The sequence below is a fragment of the Ovis canadensis genome, chromosome 9, assembly GCF_042477335.2.
Source record: "Ovis canadensis isolate MfBH-ARS-UI-01 breed Bighorn chromosome 9, ARS-UI_OviCan_v2, whole genome shotgun sequence".
Taxonomy (NCBI): domain Eukaryota; kingdom Metazoa; phylum Chordata; class Mammalia; order Artiodactyla; family Bovidae; genus Ovis; species Ovis canadensis.
The window spans coordinates 49,931,061-49,952,660 of NC_091253.1; the positions used below are offsets into that span (position 1 = coordinate 49,931,061).

Genomic DNA, 21,600 nt, shown 5'->3' on the forward strand with positions numbered 1-21,600 from the left:
AAAATAAGAGCCTGCGTTTTCACTGGGCTTAGTGAGTGAGCCCAATGTGAAGAGAGTTCAGGGAGAGAGTTTGCTACTCTTTCACCTCCATTGTGTATGTGTTTAGTCACTAGGTCATGTCTGACTCTTTGTGACCCCATGAACTGCAGCCTGCCAGCTCCTCTGTCCATGTCATTTCCCAGGCAAGAATACTGGAGAGGGTTGCCATTTCCTTCTCCAGGGGATCTTCCCAACCCAGGGATCGAAGCCCACATCTGCATTACAGGCAGCTTCTTTGCCATTTGAGCAGCTTCTTTACCATTTGAACCAGGGAAACTCCTATTGTGGCTCCATGACCCACGTGAATTGGACTGGGGTGGGGCCCAGGGAATGTGCAGGGGGGCCCTCTTCTAGGAGAACACTAGGAATCCCCACAACTCTATTCTGATATGTCTGGACCTGCCAAGAAAATATCATAGGCAAAGCACTCAGGTCCAACCTTTCTTCTGGAACCTTTTCAAAAGGGGATTTTTCTGAAGTGAAGCACGTGTTCAGTTCTGGAAGATGAGCAGGTGGGGTCTGCAAAAGGCTTGTCCCCTCTGGACACAAAATATGTTTATCCTAGCTTCAGAAGGATGACAAAACTGCTTGCTGTTACTGCAATTTGTGAGCCATCACATTATAGGAGTTGATCAAGATCAAAAATTCTTCCTAGGAAACTTGCCTTATTGGAGCCAAGACTTAGAGATGGTGTTAGTAGTGGTAAGGGTCTTCCTGAGGCTGAGAGCTGTGATGGTCATGGGAACCTTATCTCTCTCTCTCCGAGAATCCAATGACCTTGAGGTGTCTTGAGAAGGTTGAACAGTGGAAGTGTGATAGCCAGATAGAGAGATATCTATCTGGAAACCAGCCAACAAGTGGTATTTCTGTCAGAGTTGATTATAAAGCTATCCCGAATATATCATCTATGAAAATAAGCCTTTCCCTTTCATTATATAATGATTTCCTGTGGCTCTCTCCTTTTAATCTTTCATGCACTTGATTGCTTTGCTGTTGTTTCAAAAGCTTATGATTAGAAAGCTAGAATTTTCAAAAGGGGGAAAGGATAAACCAACTTTGAAAACTTCAATGCGATTGCAGCCTCTCTAAATTCAATCAGTCTCTAATAAAGCTTCTGATGTAAATTACCCATATTTTTCAGGGTTGAGACTCCCAGTTATAGACAACTAATTTTAGAGTCTTTGGACTTCTCTTGGTTTTAAGCCTTGGGACTTCTCTTGCTTTCCTGCCAGGATATATTGATCTCTTTATTAAGTACAGAGGTTTGGAGTTTTTGTTAGAGATGGGCAATTTTATGAATTAATTAAAATTATGAGATGCAGTATACTTTCAACTCAAGTCACAGGTGTGCCTTCCATGAAACATAACATCTATAGAGTTGTTTTGGTAATGCACTATTTAATTTGAACTGTCTTACACACTGTTATCAGAGTTTATGATTTCAAAAAGGAATCTCTTGATTGCAAGAGTGATTGCAGCATGTCACCCAGAAGGAAGGACCTCAGGAGGGCAAAATCATGTAGTACCATGGGATGCATATTTTCCTAAAATGCCTCCTCACCTTATTGTCCAATGTCTTATCTTGAAAGCGATGTTATGGCTCTAAGAGCCAGACAGAGGAAAGAATATTCCATTTCAAGCAGTGGCTAGTATATTACCATGAACTCCATGTGAGATCTATAAATGTCATGAATTCCATTGTAAGTAAGAGAAATGTATCCATTCACAGCCATCCACCCACATCAGAGGAGACCTTGCAGTTAAGCTGATAGGAACAAAGCTCCATGTCTAGTATTAAGTGCTCTTTTGCATTTTGGAGACTCTTCCTAGCTTTTACTTTTCTGAAGCTCCTCAGCCAAAGGAGTTACCAGAATAGACAAGCATGAAATTAATTTTTCATAGTCATTTAGTAATAGAGGGAATGCTCATAGCTCACTTCCATCAGGGTGGTTTCTTCCTTCTGTGGCTGCTGCTCCCTATGGATGCTGGCCCAATCCCCATCTAGAGAGCTAATGAAATAAACCTCTTCCTTGCTTGCATTTCAGGCTGTCTTAAAGTGGTATTCTGGGATCAATTCTTTCCCAATGGACTAAGAATCTTGTGGTATACCAGACTTCCTATCTGTAAGCATCCATCTAGCATTTATTATTAACTCTTCTAGGCTGTAATCCACTTATTACCCACTCTAGGTGAATGCAGCCATAGCCCTCTCTTAAACCAAAATTAAGCTTAAGGCTTAGTTTTCTTTTCCATTCTTTTTTAAAAATAATTTTAATTATTTCTTTTTGGCTGCGCTGGATCTTTGCTTCCACACGAGGGTTTTCTGTGGTTGCAGTGAGCAGGGGGTACTCTCTAGTGGTGGTGCGAGAGCTTCCCATTGCAGCAGTTTCTCTTGTATAGCACAGGCTCTAGGGCACACGGGCTTCAGCAGTTGTGATGCTCAGTCCGCATGTGGAATCTTCCCAGACCAGGGACTGAACCGGTGTCCCCTGCATGGCAAGGCGGATTCTTAACCAATGGACCATCCAGGAAGCCCCTCCCTTTCTTGTACCCCACAGTACTTAGTAGCATATTATTTTATACATATGAGCCATGATGGAAAAAGGACTTAAGGACATACATGTGACATCGCTGCCCCTAACAATGAGCATGAGAGGCATTGCAGAGGAAGAAAATTTACCCACTGATGCTCCCAGAGTGGGTTTTGACTATTTTCAGCATTTTACGGTTTCCAAAGGCTTGACCGAGGGCATCCCCCATGGCTCAGCAGGCAAAGAATCCTCCTGCAAAGCAGGAGACATAGCAAACCTGCGTTCGATCCCTAGGTCAAGAAGATCCCCTAGAGAAGGAAATGACAACCCACTCCAGTATTCTTGTCTGGAAAATCCCACGGACAGAGGAGCCCAGCAGGCTACAGTCTGTGGGGTCTCAAGAGTTGGATGTGACTGAGCTGAGCAGAGAGAGAGAGAATGGGTTGGTTTAACGCTTGCCTTCATTCTTTTACTAAGAATCATTTACTGAACATCTACTATGTGTAGGTACCAGAGTTTTACAGGGGTTCAAAAACAAATAGTGCACACTCCCAGCCCTGATGGAGCTCACAGGCTGTCCTCTTCTCTTTTGAAGAGAACAGGAAATGTTCTTTCCTGCAGACATGATTCTACTTCAGGTGATATTTCATCACTCATGTGGCAGGAATTCAGACCCCACAGAACCATGCACTTCTAGGCACCCCCTTGACAGCTCCAAGATCAAGTCATATTAATATGAATATGAATATTGTGTGTTGCTTTCTTGGGTGCTGATTCTTACTATGTAAGAACTAGGAACAGCTACAGCACCTCTGACTCACTTCCTACCCAATCGAGTTCCTTTTGGCCTGTAGTGGTATAACTGTCTTTCCTCTCTTTACCTCTATATCTAATCTGTAACTAAATCCTGGGTACTGTCCCTCATCAGTTCAGTTGCTCAGTTCTGTTGCTCAGTTGCATCTGACTCTTTGCAACCCCACTGACTGCAGCATGCTAGGCTTCCTTCTCCATCACCAACTCCTGGAGCTTGCTTAAACTCATGTCCATCAAGTTGGTGATACCATCCAACCATCTCATCCTCTGTCATCCCCCTTTCCTCCTGCCTTCAATCTTTCCCAGCATCAGGGGCTTTTCCAATGGTCAGTTCTTTACATCAGGTGGCCAAAGTATTGGAGCTTCAGCTTCAGCATCGGTCCTTCCAATGGATATTCAGGACTGATTTCCTTTAGGATGGACTGGTTGGATCTCCTTGCTGTCCAAGGGACTCTCAAGAGTCTTCTCCAACACCAAAAAGTTTGAAAGCATCAATTTTTTGGTGCTCAGCCTTCTTTATGGTCCAACTCTCACACCCATATATAACTACTGGAAAAACCATAGCTTTGACTAGACGGACCTTTGTTGGCAAGTAATGTCTCTGTTTTTTAATACACTGTCTAGGTTAGTCATAGCCTTTCTTCCAAGGAGCAAGCATGTTTTAATTTCACGGCTCTTCTCATTTCTCTATCATTTCCATTCCACTCTCACTACGCTGCAAATGGCTCTTTTTAATTGGACTCTGTGTCTCTGGCCCCCTAGCTCCAAACCACATAATCCCTGTTACCAGTTCAAATCTTCCTAAAGCACAAACTTACAACCTCTGCATAAACAGCCAGTAGCTCTCCCAGCAAGCAGAATTAAGATGGATCCCAACTCTAACCGTATTTCTACATTCCTTTTCACTTGTCCCAAAGGCACTGGCAAACTTGCTGTTTCCCCCAAGACAATAGGCTCTATGCTCCCAGATGGCTCAGCAGGTAAAGAATCCCCCTGCAATGCAGGAGACATAGGAAACCTGCGTTTGATCCCTAGGTCAAGAAGATTCCCTAGAGAAGGAAATGGCAACTCTGTTCATGTGGCTCCTTCTGCCCTTTCCCTTATATGTCCAGAGTCCAAACCTTCCCTCCATTGCAGGCCAATGGAAAATGTTCCCAAACATCTCAGCCACAGGTGATCTCTTATAATGCTGAAGCACTCTGAAATTCCTATTACTCTCCACTGGATATCATGTTCATTTAGGTAATAATGAAAGCCAACATGACCACCATCAGCTCCTTCTATGGGCTAGAATGAGACAGTTGCTCTGCCATGGCTTTGTGCACATTATCTCAAGTTATCATTACCAGAGAGGGAGGTGCTATCAAACTCTTTTTATAGATGAGAAAACTAAACTCAGAGAGACAGAATGACCTGCTAAGTTTATACAGAATAGTCAAGATTTGAATCAAAGTCTGCTAACTCCAAACCCTATGCTTCTAATGACTAGGCTTCATTGCTTCCCATATATGTAGTTTTTAATGTCTTCTTTTAGTTTCCATCTCTATCTGAAATATAAAAATAACATACTTTTATCTTTTATATCTGCCATAAAGTGAAATTTTGTCATACCTTTGAATAAATGCCGTCCTGACTCCTTATCCAGTTCTAGGTACTTCAAAACTCTTAAAACACTGAGTGATAAGAAATTTCATTAGTTTAAGTAAGCAGACAGATGCATCTGATGTTAATTTCATTCTCTTCAATTCTTGGGAGGATTTAGAAGCACTTGGACCAACTGTAATAAAATCTTGGTTTTATTTATTCAAACCATCTTTTCATTTAAAACAAAAATCTTCAATGGAGGCAACTCTAAAGATGAATTCATTGTGTGTACACCCAGACACACACACACATGCACACACACACACACACAGAACATTTATACACTTGCTCACTACAGAAACACTAATAAGAAAGAACCCTAGCACACTGGAATTCAAGAACTTTAGATTCAGCGTCATTTTTAATGGTGGATATGAACATTTTGCATTCTTGTGTCTATATCCTGAGATGGATAAGCCTGTCAAGACTGGTCTAAAGAAACAATCTCTCATCTTCATGCTTAACTTGGGCTTCACTGATGGTTCAGTGGGTAAAGAATCCAACTGCAATGTAGGAGACACAGGAGACGCGGGTTCAGTCCCTGGGTCAAGAAGATCCCTAGGAGGAGGAAATGATAACCCACTTCAGTCTTCTTGCCTGAAAAATCCCATGGACAGAGCAGCCTGGTGGACTACAGTCCATGGGGTCGCAAGGAGTCACACATGACTGCCCAACTGAGCATGCACATTCCTCTAATTAATCTGGGGGCAGGAGAGTAAGATCACAGAGGTAAAATGTGGTTTTCATCACCATATCAAGGGTAATCAATATGATTTATCTCTGTTGTTGTTGATACCAGCCACCTGGCTTAGGAAGTGTTTGTTTGGGTTCTCCTGTAAAGCCACGCTTTCTCCCTCCCTTTCCACACTGTACTCTGAAAAAAAAAGTCACTATGCTCAGCCCACACTTCAGAAATGAGGAGCTATGTTCCACCCCCTTGGGGGTGGAGTAACTATATAAAGTACTTGGCATTTTAAATTACAAGAAGCTGAGAGGATTTCACAACTCAAAGAGAATAAGATGAATAAGAAACAGGGAAAAGATGAGGAAATCCATATGAGGAAGCAAAGAAGTAAGGAATTCAAGCTAATGATCACTGACGATATGGGAAGTCACACCCTTCAACAGGGATAAAGCCTCATGACCTGAGACACATTCCATTCAACTTTTTGCTGCCCACCCAGTTCCTCTAGAAAAACGAAGTATTCAAACATTTGGAAACTACAGTGAATTCCAAAATTATTTTACTTCTCTCCTGGGATTACCCTGTAAGTATAATAATACTTCATTCATTATAAATGTCTGTCTGTCAATAAGGTTCTGGTCTTGAAAATGTATAGTTTTCAGGGTTCCATTTTTTCAGTGTTTTCTTGGGAATGAATACAAGTGGATATGTAATGGAAATGGTGCTAGCTCTCATTTACAGAGGAGTAAAATGAGAAAACTAAGATCATGGCATCTGGTCCCATCACTTCATGGCAAATAGATGGCAAAACAGTGGAGACAGTGACGGACTTTATTTTGGGGGGCTCCAAAATCACTGCAGATGGTGACTGCAGCCATGAAATTAAAAGATGCTTGCTCCTTGGAAGGAAAGTTATGACCAACCTAGACAGCTTATTAAAAAGGAGAGACATTACTTTGCCAACAAAGGTCCATGTAGTCAAAGCTATGGTTTTTCCAGTAGTCATGTATGGATGTGAGAGTTGGACCATAAAGAAAGCTGAGCACCAAAGAATTGATGCTCTTGAACTGTGGTTTTGGAGAAGACTCTTGAGAGTCCCTTGGACAGCAAAGAGATCCAACCAGTGCATTGTAAAGGAAATCAGTCCTGAATATTCATTGGAACGACTGATGCTGAAGCTGAAACTCCAATACTTTGTCCACCTGATGTGAAGAACTGACTCATTTGATGCTGGGAAAGATTGAAGGGAGGAGAAGAAGGGGATGACAGAGGATGAGATGATTGGATGGTGTCACTGACTCAATAGACATGAGTATAAGTAAACTGGGAGTTGGTGATGGACAGGGAGGCCTGATGTGCTGCAGTCCATAGGATCACAAAGAGTCAGACATGACTGAGTGACTGAACTGAACCGAAAATGAGATAGCACTTAAGATTGGCTAAAAATCTTCATAATCAATAATACTTATTTTCACTATTCAGTGAGAAGGGCTGTCTTTAAAAACTCTCCAAAGATCTGCTGCTGCTGCTGCTAAGTCACTTCAGTTGTGTCTGACTCTGTATGACCCCATAGACAGCAGCCCCCCAGGCTCCCCTGTCCCTGGGATTCTCTAGGCAAGAACACTGGAGTGGCTTGTCATTTCCTTCTCCAACGCATGAAAGGGAAAAGCGAAAGGGAAGTTGCTCAGTCGTGTCTGACTCTTCGCGACCCCATGGACTGCAGCCCACCAGGCTCCTCTGTCCGTGGGATTCTCCAGGCAAGAGCACTGGAGTGGGGTGCTATCACCTTCTCTACTCCAAAGATCTACTTGCTGTCAAATATAATAATTCTCCTTCATATTTCTGCTGCATTTGACTTGGTTAACTACTGTCTGATATTGAGTAGCTATTAATTTGTAACAAACCATTCTCAAACTTGGTGGCTTAAAAAAGCAGTCGTTTATTGCTGAGCACACATCTGTGGGGCAGCTAGAGTTTATCTAGGCTGAGGTCAGCTGGGTGGCTCTGCTTCTTTTGAAGATGTGCCAGGTGGCTAGGGAGTCATCCTTCTTGTCAGGAAACTAGCTGTGGCATCTTTTTTTCCATGGCGATGGCAGAAAGCAAGAGAACAAATAACATCTGAGGTCTTTAAGAGCTAGGCCTGGAATTGGTACACTGTCATTTCTGTCACATACAATCAATTAAAGCAAGTCACATGGCCAAAGGGCAAGAAATACACTTTATTACCAATGAGGTCAACCACAAGGTAGTGGGTGGATGCTCAGATAAGTGAAGAATTGGAATCAGTAATGCAATCTATTCTATCCTTACTTCCTGAAACACTATCTTCCCCCCCTTTTAAAAAACACATTACTATTGTGATCCGCTCAGATTTTTTTTTTCCTTAACCCTTTTCCTTCAACCTCAGTACTGCATGTAAGCTTCAGAAAAGGCTTAGCTTTTCTAAATGTCCTCATTCTCTCCATGCGTGTACTCTTTCTAAGAAAGCTAATCCAGGATCACACTCTCGAATTCCCTAATGGGCATCTGCAGTTTACCACTAGGCATCTCCACATTTTCCTTTGGCACTGCCTGAACTCACAACCTTTGGTCTATGCTCTACTTAAATCAATGTTTCTTTCCAATACAAGGCAGTATCTCTAAAGACTTGGGTCTTTAGATCATATATGATACGAATGCAACAACAACAAATCAAAGCCAATGAAAACTTACCTACATTAATAGGAATTTGACATCTCTTAAATTTAGAAGAGACTATGTCTAAAAGAAAATGATAATGATGAGAACAGTATCAAACACCAATTCCTATGAGAAATGGTTAAAGTTATTAATTTTTTTCAATCCAGAGATTATATGGCACATTACAACCACCGCGTTTAGATAATTTAGTATGTGGTACAGGAAGACCTGGGGCTTCCCAGGTGGCTCAGTGGTAAAGAATCCGCCTGCCAATGCAGGAGACTCGGGTTCAAGCCCTGGGGCGGGAAGATCCTCTGGAGGAGGAAATGGCAACCCACTCCAGTATTCTTGCCTGGGAAATCTCATGGACAGAGGAATCTGGTGGGCTACAGTCCATGGGGTCACAAAGAGTTGGACACGACTTAATGACTAAACAACAACAACAGAAGGACCTGAGGGGTTGTTTTTGGTAGAGGAACACTCAGTGGTCAGATTTGTGGGAGGAAAAGTTTTGCTTGATATAAGGAAGACATTTTTAGTAAGAACTGTACAGAAACAAAATGGGCTGCTACCTGTATTTTTCACATGTCACTCTTATTTCCTGAAATGCTTGTTCCTTTTCCCTCTTATCCAAAATCCTATTTACCCTTTGGGGCTTATCCCAAGCTTTCATTCCTCTATAAATTCCTGATTACTCAAATTTTATTGATCTCTTTCAACTCATGTTTCTAATCTCTTACCCCACCCCAGTTAAATTAAGGGATCTTTGAAAGTATAAATATGACACAACTTCAAGTATTAAGCAGAGCTCTGAGCTTATAATGGCCATTCAGTAAATTTTTGCTGGTTTGCTAGTTTTTTGTTTGTTTTTGTTTTATTGAAGTATAGATGATTTACAATATTATGTTAATTTCAGTTGTACAACACAGTGACATGGTTTGGGGATTTTTTTTGCAGATTATATTCCATTATAGATTATGACAAGATAATGGGTATAATTCTTCATGCTACACAGTAAGATCCTTGATGTGAATCTATTTTATGTGTAGTAGTTTGTATCTGTTAATTCCACATTTGATTACATATTTTCTGATTTAATAATCTGCAATCTAATAATTTAATAATCTGCAATCATTAGATTTGATTAGAATTTGAATCACATTGAAATGTTCAGGAATCTGATCATTTCACTTGATTTCACAGTAGATATGCTCAGTCGCTCAGTTGAGTCAGACTCTGCAGCCCCATGGACTGTAGCCACTAGGTGCCTCTACCTGTGGAAATTTCCAAGCAAGAATCCTAGAGTGGGGTGCTGTTTCCTATTCCAGAGGATCTTCTCGACCCAGGGATTGAACCCACATCTCCTGTGTCTCCTGCATTGGCAGGTAGATTCTTTACTACTTTTGTGCAAAGCCCCACAAAAGGATACAGTTTCTGATTTTAATGATAGACTGAAGGAGTAGATTTTGCCATCACTTAACATCCAGGCTTATATTTTTCAAAAAAATTAAAATCCTCTGATTTTAGAGATCCTTTAAGGTCTTGAATTTTTAGCACAGATAATTTGCTTGGAGAATTAGCAAAATATGCCATCATTTCTTTGTATCTGGAAATTATTTAAAACAAAAATCGACTGGTGACTGAGAATATATGATGTGGAAGAACACACACAATGCTAGAGAACTGTAACTCCAGTTTGTAGTCAGGTCTCCCTGTTGTCATAGTTACCAGTGTACTCCAAGCCGACTCCTTCCTGAATCACACAGCAAACCTTCAATGAAAATAAATGACTCTTCAAGCTTTATTTTTCTCTATCCATGAACTGAGCCTACAAAATAGCATCGATCACATGGGTTTTTGTTTTTGTTTTTTTTACATTTTGAGCAAGATTTTCAACATACAAAAGGAATAAGAGGTTTAATCAAAACAAGTGCCTCTGATGAAGGTCTTACCTCATTTGCTCAGCAATATTCATCAAGTAGGTAGGTTTTGGGGACACAACTACATCATGGCCCAGGATGGAGAGACAAGTAAGAGACGCATTTCAATGAAATGCAATCAGCGTTGCACTGGAAGCAGAGGATAGAGATTCGTGGAAACACAAAAGAGAGATGCCTCCTAAAGTTTGGACTTCTGGTGCAGTCATTTCAAAGGGAGGTTCCATCCTGTGATTCTCAGTGTATTGTTCCTATGAAGTTTATTTACCTGGGGGGATGGTGGTGGTGAATAGACTTTTTTTTAAAATTTCAGTTTTGGAGAATAATTGCTTTACAATATTGCTTTAGTTTCTGCTGTACAACAAAGTGAATCAGCTATACGTATAGATACCTCCCTGCCCTCTGGAGCCTTGCCCCTCTAAGTCCTCACAGAGCGCTGAGCTGCGCTCCTGAGCCATACAGCAGCTTCCCGCTAGCTATCTGTTTACACGTGGCAGTGCTGCTTTCTCAGTTCATCCCACCCTCCCCTTCCTGAGCTGTGTCCACAGTCCATTCTCTACGGCTGCGTCTCTATTCCTGCCCTGCAAATAGGTTCATCAGTTTCATGCATCATTTTCATGTATTAATATACGATATTTGTTTCTGACTTACTTCACTGTGTATGACAGGCTCTAGGTCCATCCACATCACTACAAATGACCCAATTTCATTCCTTTTCATGGCTGAGTGTATTCCATTGTATATATGTTTGGTCACTGTATTCCCAGTCACTTTGTGGCGAGGACACCGGTGTTGCCCTGCAGGCTGGGCTCGAGGAGCAGAGTGAGCTGGCCAGGGCTCCACACACTGAGTTCTATCGTCTGCTGATGTTCACGCTCTGCCTCTTTCTGCTTTGTGCAGGAACTCCTTCACAGACATTCTCCGGGCCATCCTGCTGTCACTGGAAGTCCTTATTGAAGATCCGGAGCTTCAGATAAATGGTTTCATTTTAATTATAGACTGGAGTAATTTCTCCTTCAAGCAAGCCTCCAAACTGACACCTTCAATCCTCAAACTAGCCATCGAAGGGTTGCAGGTAAGTTCACTGAATGTATTAATACCTTACGAGACTGCATGTGACCGTGTGCTCTTTTCTTATTGCAACTAAAGTAATATTTGTCTTTGAGAAAGGTAAAAGAAAACTTTGATAAAATCCACCTGTGAGTACTCTATTTTTATCCCAGCCTCAGTTTAGATGTTGTTGTTGTTGTTGTTTTTTAATTAGACTCCATTTTCATTAACAGCTCTAAATTACGGTTTCCACGGGTACAAATTACCTACTGTAGCAATTATGAAGAAAGCTTGGGGATGTTTAGCCAAATCCATCTGAGAGTTCACAAAAATTAAAGCTAAAAAACATCTGCTTTATGAGAGTGCTTTTACAGTGCGGTGGCATGGAAGCTTTTCAGGGTTTCTGGGAGCATCTTTGCCCAGGAGAATGTGCCTGGCGGGTCCTTATTTCCCCAAGTGCTATATGCCGAGGTGTGTGTACTAAAGGCTATCACTCCTGGGAAGATAAAGGAAGCAGGCAGAACTCTACTTCCTGTTTGTATGACCAGTCATTAGGACTTTGGGAAAGGGGCTTTTGTGCTGGGTAGAGGTTAGGGGAGTCTGTCCCTGGGGTCCCTTCTGCTTGAAGGACCAGTGATTCTGTGAAAACTAAGTCAGAGGGGCAATGCTGCTTAACTTTGTGGTGACACACTACAATACAAAAGAAAAGCCATACAGGGAGATTCAGAACCAGCATAGATGAAACTCATACCCATTCTTCATTCTGTAGGAAGACTGACTCCATGGAGTGACTCCCCTCCCAATAAATAGACTGCAGTTACATTCAGCTATGTAGACAGCAAAAATACCTGTTAATTCTCAGATCAGGCAGCCAGTACTCAAGCTCTTCAAAATATAAGACCAGGAAATCCATTTCAATCCCCTATCCTACTCCAGTGTGATGAGTAATTGATGCACCTGCTTCTTAAACTGCGGCTGATTCACATTAGGCTTCCGGCAAATATGTAGCACTTGTTGGGCTTCTGATATATTTATGTTTATTGAATGGATCTTATTTTGTTGAAAGGGTTTCCTGCTTCAGAACAGGGGCAAGTACACGCTGTTCCAAGAATGCCACGTGGTCCTGGGGAGCCACATCATGCAGTGTGTTGGAGGCACATTTTTAAAGTTGCTTTTGCATTTCTAGATTACAGTGTATCCTGCCTTGCCCTAAAAATCTCAATCACAGACTTTTCTGTCCTTTACTGCCAATCATTTTCTCTTAGCTCCCTTTTTCTCCACCATCCTCTCTTCTAAGCTTCTGCACATCTGATCTCTCTCTCTCTCTCTAAAGCTTTTATCAAAGGGAGTTTTAAAGTAAGCTGCAAGGTTTATTTCATACCCTATAATTACACTGGCCATATCTTCGGGATTTTCTGTGGTAGTACAAGCTTCATGCATTTTTATCTTTCTAAAAAGAGACAATTCATTACATGTGTAAATAGCTGTGATTCAAGTTCTATGTAATTATAAGATTTTTTTCATAAATCAGGAAGAAAATGTACTTTTTCCAACCCTGTGTTCCAATTTTTTTTTTTCTGGAAATGGTGGGGATTATATAACATGTCCCCTGCCAACTTCTCTAGGCTGATGTGGGTCTTACTGAGTTAATGCATGTGAGTGTGTTTTAAAACATAGAGCTGTACCTACATTTGTAAGGTATTTTACAAGAAATACTAGATGACCTTTTGTGGGGCAAAGCAAGTCTACCTGGGCCTTCTCTTGTCATGTACCAGGGATGAATTCCACAATGTTCCATAGCTCTGGCTAAAGAAGAGCTCCTGCTGGGAGAAGGGGAGATGCACAAGGACAGGGTCAGAGTGGAGAACAGGTACTTCCTTCCATCATCTCTCAGAGCAATGACCTGGACCCTTCTGTTGCTGAGCAATGTAAACTCCCTTGACTGGGGGAGAGCATCAGGTCAATCGGGCTCTGGTTTGGGATGCAGCTTTTTCTGCAAATTCTGCCTGCCCAGACCCTAAATACCTGGGAGAGGAAGGTGCAATTTTTCCAAGAGAAGAGTCAGTGGTCCCTGAAGAAGCTGCGCTTGGGTGTGGCTCTGTCCAGGATATGGGCTTCCTGCCCTCACAGTGTTGGCTTGGTTCCTGCCCCACACTTGGTGGCCATCTCTGGCCACCACTGGCAACTTCTCACTCCAGGCCATCCTCTCTCAGGCTCTATGGACATTTAGATGCCACGGTCACCTCTCTTCCAGCTCTCCCAGGGAACTTTTTTCACTGCAACAGTTGTTTCCAGACACACTGCAACCAATAATTCCTTCTGGCATTTCAAAATGTCCGAACTGGTAGGAAGCAGAATTCATGCCTTTGTGGTCTTGCTGTTGTACAAGGAAGAGCCCATACTGGCCTCCATGTGCCAACCATGAAAATTCAAGATAAGTTCCACACCACTTCTGGGATGGGTGAAGGCATCAACTTCACTGGAGAAAGAAAAAGTCAGTGAGAGATGAGAGGTTGCTATTGTTCCTTTTACTGCTACACCTTCAGAAAGGCCCAAAGAGGTTTGAGTGTCTTATAGATAGGCAGAGGGATTCTACAAAACATTCAAAGAAGAGTTACTATCTATCCTCCTCAAACTATTCCAAAAAACTGAAGAGGGAACACCTCCAAACTCCTTCTACAAGGCCAGCATTACCAAAACCAAAGACACTATTAAAAGAAACAGAGAAAGAAAATTAGAGGTCAATTCCTTGATAAATGTAGATGCAAAAATCCTCAAAAAAGTATTAGCAAATTGAATTCAATAATACATTAAATGATAATTCATCATGATTACTGGGATGTATTCCAGGGAAGCAAGGATAGTTCAATATCCACAAGTTAATCAATGTGATACACCACATCAACAAAATGAAGGATAAAATCACATGATTGTGGGCAGGGGTGGGGAGGGATGAACAGGCACAACACAGAGGATGTATGATACCGTAAGGACTGATACTTACGATTATACACTTGTCCAAATGTGCAGAGTGTACACCAAAAGTGAGACACAATGTAAATGATGGGCTTTGCGTGATTATGATGTGTCAACGTAGGTTCATCAGGTGTAATGAACGTACACCTCTGATGGGGACTGCTGATCACGAGGAGGCTACGCATGTGTGGGAGCAGAGGATATGGGAAATCTCTGTCCTCCAGTCGGTTTTGCTGTGAACGTAAAACTGCTCTAGAAAACAGTGTTTTAGTGAAGAAAAGTGCAATTACACTCAGTCATTCAAAGGAAAAGGCATGTGCATAGAACTTTGGTTATACATTTTATAGGCTAAATTAATGAGCTATAATAACAATCATGTAGGAGACTACTCTTTAAGGGATCATCGGATTTTCTACATCACAAGTTACCCTGGATCAGCCAGTCATGAAAGTCTAATATATAGTACATATTCCTCCTTTTCGAACAATGGGATATGTCATTGTTTAGAATATTAAGTTGTCCCAGCTACATAGTCTGTGAATATTAGTTCAAAATAACTTTAGGTAAAATACTGATTTTGAGAATGCCTGGAAGTCATTTTCTCTTATTCTGCTGTTTCCTCTCTTAAATGTAGTAATGTCTAAAAGAGCCATCATATCTATTCATTACAACCTGTTTAAATTTTAACCAAACAAAGTAATATTTATGCCACCATTTTAATATAGCAGAGCATTATTCTCAATTTTGCAGGGAAATTCTGGCAGAAAGCGCAACAAGCTGAAGTCCTGTTCTTGAGTTTTGCAATGTTTCCAAAATCAATTTTTGGAATCATTTCTTATAAATCACTGCCGCCCAACCATTACAATCAACACAGCATATATCAATGTTCAGCCAACCCAGATACTTAAAGAATTGACTGTGCCGAAGTGTTTTACTAAGCAAGAGTTACAGGCTATTTACAAAATAGTTGGTTCCCTAAGGACCCAGACGTTATTAAAGGTGTACAGAAGCTTACTTCTGACTCACTGGAGATTTAGAAAGCAGTCTTTCCCCACCCCCCTCATTTCTGTGCTTATGTTATTTTTGTCTGTCCAATTGAATACTTTATCAATTCATTAACTCTTCATTCCAGTTCAAGGTTTATGGTATGATTTTTGTTGTTGTTTGTTAAAAATGGCTTTATAATATTTATATCAACTTTTATTTAAACTCTCCCATGTGAGAGTTGAACCATAAAGAAGGCTGAGTGCCAAAGAATTGATGCTTCACTTTCAAACTGTGGTGCTGGAGAAGACTCTTCAGAGTCCCTTGGACAACAAGGAGATCAAGCCAGTCAATTTTAAAGGAAATCAGTCCTGAATATTCACTGGAAGGACTGATGCTGAAGCTGAAGCTCCAATACTTTGGCTACCTGATGGGAAGAGCCAACTCAATGGAAAAGACCTTAATGCTAGGAAAGACTGAGGGCAGGAGGAGAAGAGGGTGACAGAGGATGAGATGGTTGGATGGCATCATCAACTCAATGGACATGAGTTTGAACAAACTCTGGGAAAGGAGTGGAAAAGGAGGTCCGCTGCTTTTCCAACTCTTAACCCAAAGGTGGGAAGGGATTGGGAGTAATGCTCAGAGGCTCAGCTGCGAACCATTCATCTCCTGGGAAGCCCTTTTCATTAAACTGTTTCCAACCTTCATCCATCCTCTTTCACTTCCTTCCCACATCCTGCTCCTCTCATATCTTACTTTTCCATCCCTTTTCCAAAATAAACAATGCGTTCATTTGTTTTTGGGGAATCCAAAGTGCCCTATTCACTTGGAAGACTAGGACAGTAAAACATTCATAAAGTCACTGGAAAACATGACACTTCCTGAGGGTAAATGAATGGCAGGAGGTGATCGTATTTTTGGAAAGGCTAGTTGGGAAGATGCATTTCAAGTTAGTAGTAGATTCATACCAAATCAACCATCTATGACTCAGACATGCAGGCCCACTGATTCATGGTGTATTCGTTCAACGGAAAATGTGGGTCAGGTATTCTCCTAAACTGGTTGATAGTGGAGAATAAAGCAATCTGGCTTCCTGAAGCTTACATTCTATCATGCAAAGTTTGCAAACCACCAGTCTCAGCATCACCAGGAGCTGGTCAGAAATGCGGAGCCTCAGGCACTACCCCCAAACTTACTAAATCAGTCTGCATTTCAAGTTCTGCATACAAATTAACATTGGAGAAGCACTGCTCTAATAGACAGTATGGCAGTATAATGCGATGGATCTCACCCATAAATGCACAGACTCCCCTGGAGGGTTTGTTACAACCCACATCCCTTGTCCCTATTCCCAGTTTCTGATTCCATAGGTCTGGAGCAGAGTCCATGAGCTTACACTTCAAAAACGTTCCCAGGTGCTGCTGCTGGTGGTACAATCAGACAATGTAGGTGGGAGTAGAGTCTGACTATTTGGACTTTAGTCCTGGCTCTGCCACCCGAAAACCTCAGGCCTTAGGGTTTATCTTGATCAGCTTTAGTTTTGTTTTCTGTAAAGATGTGGTAAAACAGAACTACCTCACTGGTTTATGGCAGGAATTAAATAGTGCATGAAAAGTGCCTGGGCCACGATTGTAGCTCACCAGGCCCCTCTGTCCATGGGATTTCCCAGGCAAGAATACTGGAGAGGGTTGCCATTTCCTTCTCGAGGGGATCTTCCTATCCCAGGGATTGAACGCAAATCTTCTGTGTCTCATGCATTAGCAGGCAAATTCTTTCTCTGTTGCCTCAACTTTTCAAAGTTTGAAATTAGATCTCACCAGCTGTTCACTGGACCCAAACAAGGGTGCTCCCTTCTCACCTCAGTCAATGACTTGGGTCCAGTTTGGTGTCACCTGTTCAGACAGTGGCACATGAGGTGGCCTTTCTTTCATTTTACGTGTTGCGATCTCTTTAATCATTACCAACGTCTGCTCCCAAAGCCTCCATAGTTGAGTGATTAATGAGGTTGAACTTCATGTCTTTCACACTGCAGGACTCTTCATCAGTAACATTTACAGTCTTTGATCGATCCTTACACTTTCCACATATTAAAGAATATTAGATACAAATAAATGGAAGGGAGATGGTATTTTGTATATATTTTGCCGAGAAGGTTCTTAATTCATCCTGAACACTCCAGGGATGCCTGAAGAACATTTTCTTCTTAACAAACTACCCTTTACCTTCCCGGGCCACAAGGCTACAATCTTGAGTTTGCAATAGTAGAATATGTTATTACAGAAATATTAGAGGAATAAAATGCCCCCTGTAATGCTCTACCTTGTTAAGTATCCATTAAACTCAGGAAGATGATTAGAGGTAATGACACTCCAGTGATGCTGATGGCAGATAGGATGGCCCATTTAAAACAGTTCCAATTAAACAGGTCTATCTCTGGCATGTTGTTGATAAATGGTTTTTCTGGACTCTCATGCATTATAGACCTGGCCAATGCCTGGATTCATCCATTCAAGAAACCGTTACTAAGACTCGACTTTGAGTCAGTCACAAAAATAAACAGATGCTGTCCCTACTCTCAGCAAGGCATCATTCAGAGGAGAGGCAGCTCTATAAACAAATGATGAAAATGATGTTGCATGTACAAGAAGGGAGATACACACCAGGTTAATACTATCCCAGTTCAGGCAGGAGGAGTTAGGAATGGCCTCTTGGGTAAAGCTGCATCTTGACTGATTCTTAACAGGTGAGTGTGGAAGAGCCAAGTGAAAGCAGGCTGGGAGAAATTTTAGGCAAAGAAGGTATTATGGGCAAAAATACAGGGGCAAGTTGTTTTTGTTGTTTAGTCATTAAGTCATGTCCAATTCTTTGTGACCCCATAGACTGTAGCCCTCTAGGCTCCTCTGTCCATGGGATTTCCCATGCAAGAATACTGGAGTGAGTTGCTATGCCCTCCTCCAGGGGATCTTCCCTACCGAGGTATCAAACCTGCGTCTCCGGCATTGGCAGATGGATTCTTCACCACTGAGCCAACCAGAGGCAAGACCACAGAGGCAAGATCTCAGTCAATAAGAGAGAAAGAAACAGAATCAAGTTCCTAATCCTGGCATGCACCAGGACCAGGCAAGGAGCCTGTGTGCCCCTGTGCCATGCTAAGGAACTTGGTCTCTTTCTGCAGCTGTTGAGGGCCATCTTGAAGCAGAATGATAGCAGACTGATGCTTCTCATGGGATCAATTTGGCAGGTATGAGCAGGGAAGAGTCAAAGGTGGGGAACCAAATAAAAGACAACTGCAATCACTCAAGTAAGAAGTAAGAGGTTAAACTAGGAGTGACCAAAAGATTTCGATAACAATATAGGAAGTCAAGTAAGGCAGTGATTGGTTGTTGGATGCTTGAGAATGGAAAGTGAAGATGGAGGAGTCCATGATGAAGCTTGGATGTGCAGCTTGGGTGAAGGGTAGGGGTGGTGTGAACCAATGAGATGGTGGAAAGAATAAGCCCTTGACAACACTGGTCTACACCATTCTTACAACACTTTTTATCACCCAGTGCTGCAAATCTATAACTTTACCTTCATTGACATAGCTTTAGTGCTTGTGTCAGGGATGGAAAAACAGGCTTGCCCTCACATACTAAATCTAAACAACTGAAACGCAGCTCAGGAAAAAAGAATGCTGGCACTGATTGATAATGGTTCCTTTCATTGTGGATCGTAAATAGCAAGTCTGCCACACATCCTGGGCTTCCCAGGTGGCTCAGTGATAAAGAACATGCCTGCCAGTGCAGGAGACACAGGAGACATGGTTTCAGTCCCTGGGTCAGGAAGATTCCCTGGAGGAGGAAATGGCAACCCACTCCAGCATTCTTGCCTGGGAAAGCCCATGGGCAGGAAACCTGGAGGGTTACAGTCCAGGGGGTCTCAAAGAGTCAGACATGACTGAGCATGCACACACACTCCCTGACCTGGGTATTCTAGCTAAATTTGGGGACAGTCTAGTGTTCATGGTACAAGAAATAAGAATAACCATAGGGTGAGACAGCATCTTGAAGAAGCTCATTATCTCTACTCTAGGTTAAAAATAATCAAACCTGGTGATGATGAGGGTGGTGTTGATGACGATACTTATTGTTAGTCTGGCACTTAAACCACCTTCACCCAGTGCCTTATTTGATCCTCTCAACAGCCCTTGGTTTTCTCAAGTGGCACTAGTGGTAAAGAACCCACCGGCCCGAGCAGGAGGTGTAAGAGATGTGGGTTCGATCCCTGGGTTGAGAATATCCCCTGGAGGAGGGCGTGGCACCCACTCTAGTATTCTTGCCTGGAGAATCCCATGGACAGAGGAGCCTGAGGGGGTGCAGTCCACGGGTCACAGAAAGTCGGGCATGACTGAAAACAACTTCACATGTACAGCCCTTGGTAATAAGTAAAGCAGGAGAATAACATATCATCACTTAAAAAAACAAAAACAAAAACCCCACAAAACCCCACAAAAGATTGACTGGATTGATCAGTGAAACATCAGTTCTGAAGATTTTAGTTGCCTTGGAGACCAACTAAAGACCCCAGACTTGTTGCATTTCACAAGAGAAGGTGGGACTTGTGAGAATAGCTGATAAAGTGCAGTCTCCATTTGCATCAAAGTAAAGTATTTGTTGTTAAGAAACCAATAAGAATCGTTAACTCATTTTAGCTCAAAGATAATTTTTCAAAGTGCAGTATTTTGTTTATATACTTAGAAGGGCCTAATTTTTACACAATCAACTTTTTATTGATGTGTTAATATACAGCCAGAAAACTACCCAAATTGTAAGCATGCAGCAAAGTGAATTTTCAGAAAATGAAAACATTTAAGTAACCAAAAACAGATTAAGAAAAAGAATACTGCCAGTTACTCAGAGGTCCCTCCTTCCCCCAACTCAGTAGCTGACTCCCAAAGGTAGCTAAGATCTCCACTAGCGTTTTTTTTTTAGTTATGCTTCCTAAGGCCCACTTGACTTTGCATTCCAGGATGTCTGGTTCCAGGTGAGTGATCACACCATTGTGGTTATCTGGGTCATGAAGAACTTTTCTATATAGTTCTTCTGTGTATTCTTGCCACCTCTTCTTAATATCTTCTGCTTCTGTTAGGTCTAAACCGTTTCTGTCATTTATTGTGCTCATCTTTGCAAGCAACGTTCCCTTGGTATCTCTAATTTTCTTGAAGAGATCTCTAGTCTTTCCCATTCTATTGTTTTCCTCTATTTCTTTTCATTAATCACTTAGGAAGGCTTTCTTATCTCTCCTTGCTATTCTTTGGAACTCTGCATGCAAATGGGTATATCTTTCCTTTTCTCCTTTGCCTTTAGCTTCTCTTCTTTTCTCAGATCTTTCTAAGGCCTCCTCAAACAACCATTTTGCCTTTTTGCATTTCTTTTTCTTGGGGATGGTCTTAAATACACAATACACAGCATCAAGTAAGTGTTACAAAATACCTGCATTAAATCTATACATTTTACTCTTGAAAGAATCTCTCAAACTTTCCTTTGGACCCCATTCATTTTCTTAATTTGGTCACGTGGTTTCCAAACTCACCACATGTTAGAAGTCTGTAACAAGAGTTTGGTGGAGGGGCTAATTCATATTGACATATAGACTATATCAAGAAATTACAGCTGTCAGCCAGGGAAGAAACACAAAGAAGACTAAAAATTTTACTACCAAAACTAGAAAGCACCATGCTTGTGCCCATGCCGCATGGAGCTAAGAGTACCGTATACTGTGGAGCCAGATCATGGTGCACAGTTGTGATCCTGAGCTATCAGAAGAGTTTCCATCACTTTCAACAAGTGATATTGAAGACACCACGGAAATGTGCAACTAGTAGAGAGAGATTTTCCTCTGTGGTAGTTATAATGTGATATAGACAATCTTATAGTTTGAGACACTTAGTCACCAGTATAACTTAGGAATCCTGGAAATTATTAATTTTTTTAGTTTTAAAGATTTTTTTTACAGTGAAAATAGCTTCTACATTACCAAAACAAAGCTCTTTAAAGGTTTATATTTCTTAAATAGGAGAATAACAGATGCTTTCAGCACTTTCAGCTATTGAAATCTGTTAAGATTCTCTCAACTTGACTTCCAGTCCCAAACCCCACTACTGGGGGGTTCATACACGTTCAGTATAAAAATATATTTTAAAAATACTGGTGATACTGGAAAGTAATTCAGTTCAGTTCAGTCATTCAGTCACTTTGCAATCCCATGGACTGCAGCACACCAG

General features: G+C 41.6%; 1 protein-coding gene and 2 long non-coding RNA genes across 3 annotated transcripts in view; 1 reads left to right on the top strand and 2 right to left on the bottom strand.

The window, feature by feature from the left end:
- CLVS1 (clavesin 1) overlaps positions 1-21,600 on the top strand; it is a 150,105-nt gene that overhangs the window by 39,321 nt on the left and 89,184 nt on the right. The window contains exon 2 of the mRNA XM_069600093.1: positions 11,229-11,403. Within this exon, the coding sequence (XP_069456194.1) occupies positions 11,229-11,403 (175 nt within the window). The remainder of the gene's footprint in view (positions 1-11,228; positions 11,404-21,600) is intronic.
- LOC138445785 (uncharacterized) lies at positions 7,632-11,878 on the bottom strand. The gene is made up of 5 exons (XR_011258996.1): positions 10,980-11,878; positions 10,344-10,596; positions 10,120-10,219; positions 8,425-8,472; positions 7,632-7,785 (listed from the first exon to the last, which is right to left on the bottom strand). It is a non-coding gene; the product is annotated as an uncharacterized lncRNA (long non-coding RNA).
- Positions 12,399-21,600, bottom strand: part of LOC138445784 (uncharacterized) — a 30,560-nt gene continuing 21,358 nt past the window's right edge. The window contains exons 3-4 of the long non-coding RNA XR_011258995.1: positions 14,383-14,606; positions 12,399-13,857 (exon numbers count right to left, since the gene is read on the bottom strand). This is a non-coding gene — a long non-coding RNA (uncharacterized lncRNA). The remainder of the gene's footprint in view (positions 13,858-14,382; positions 14,607-21,600) is intronic.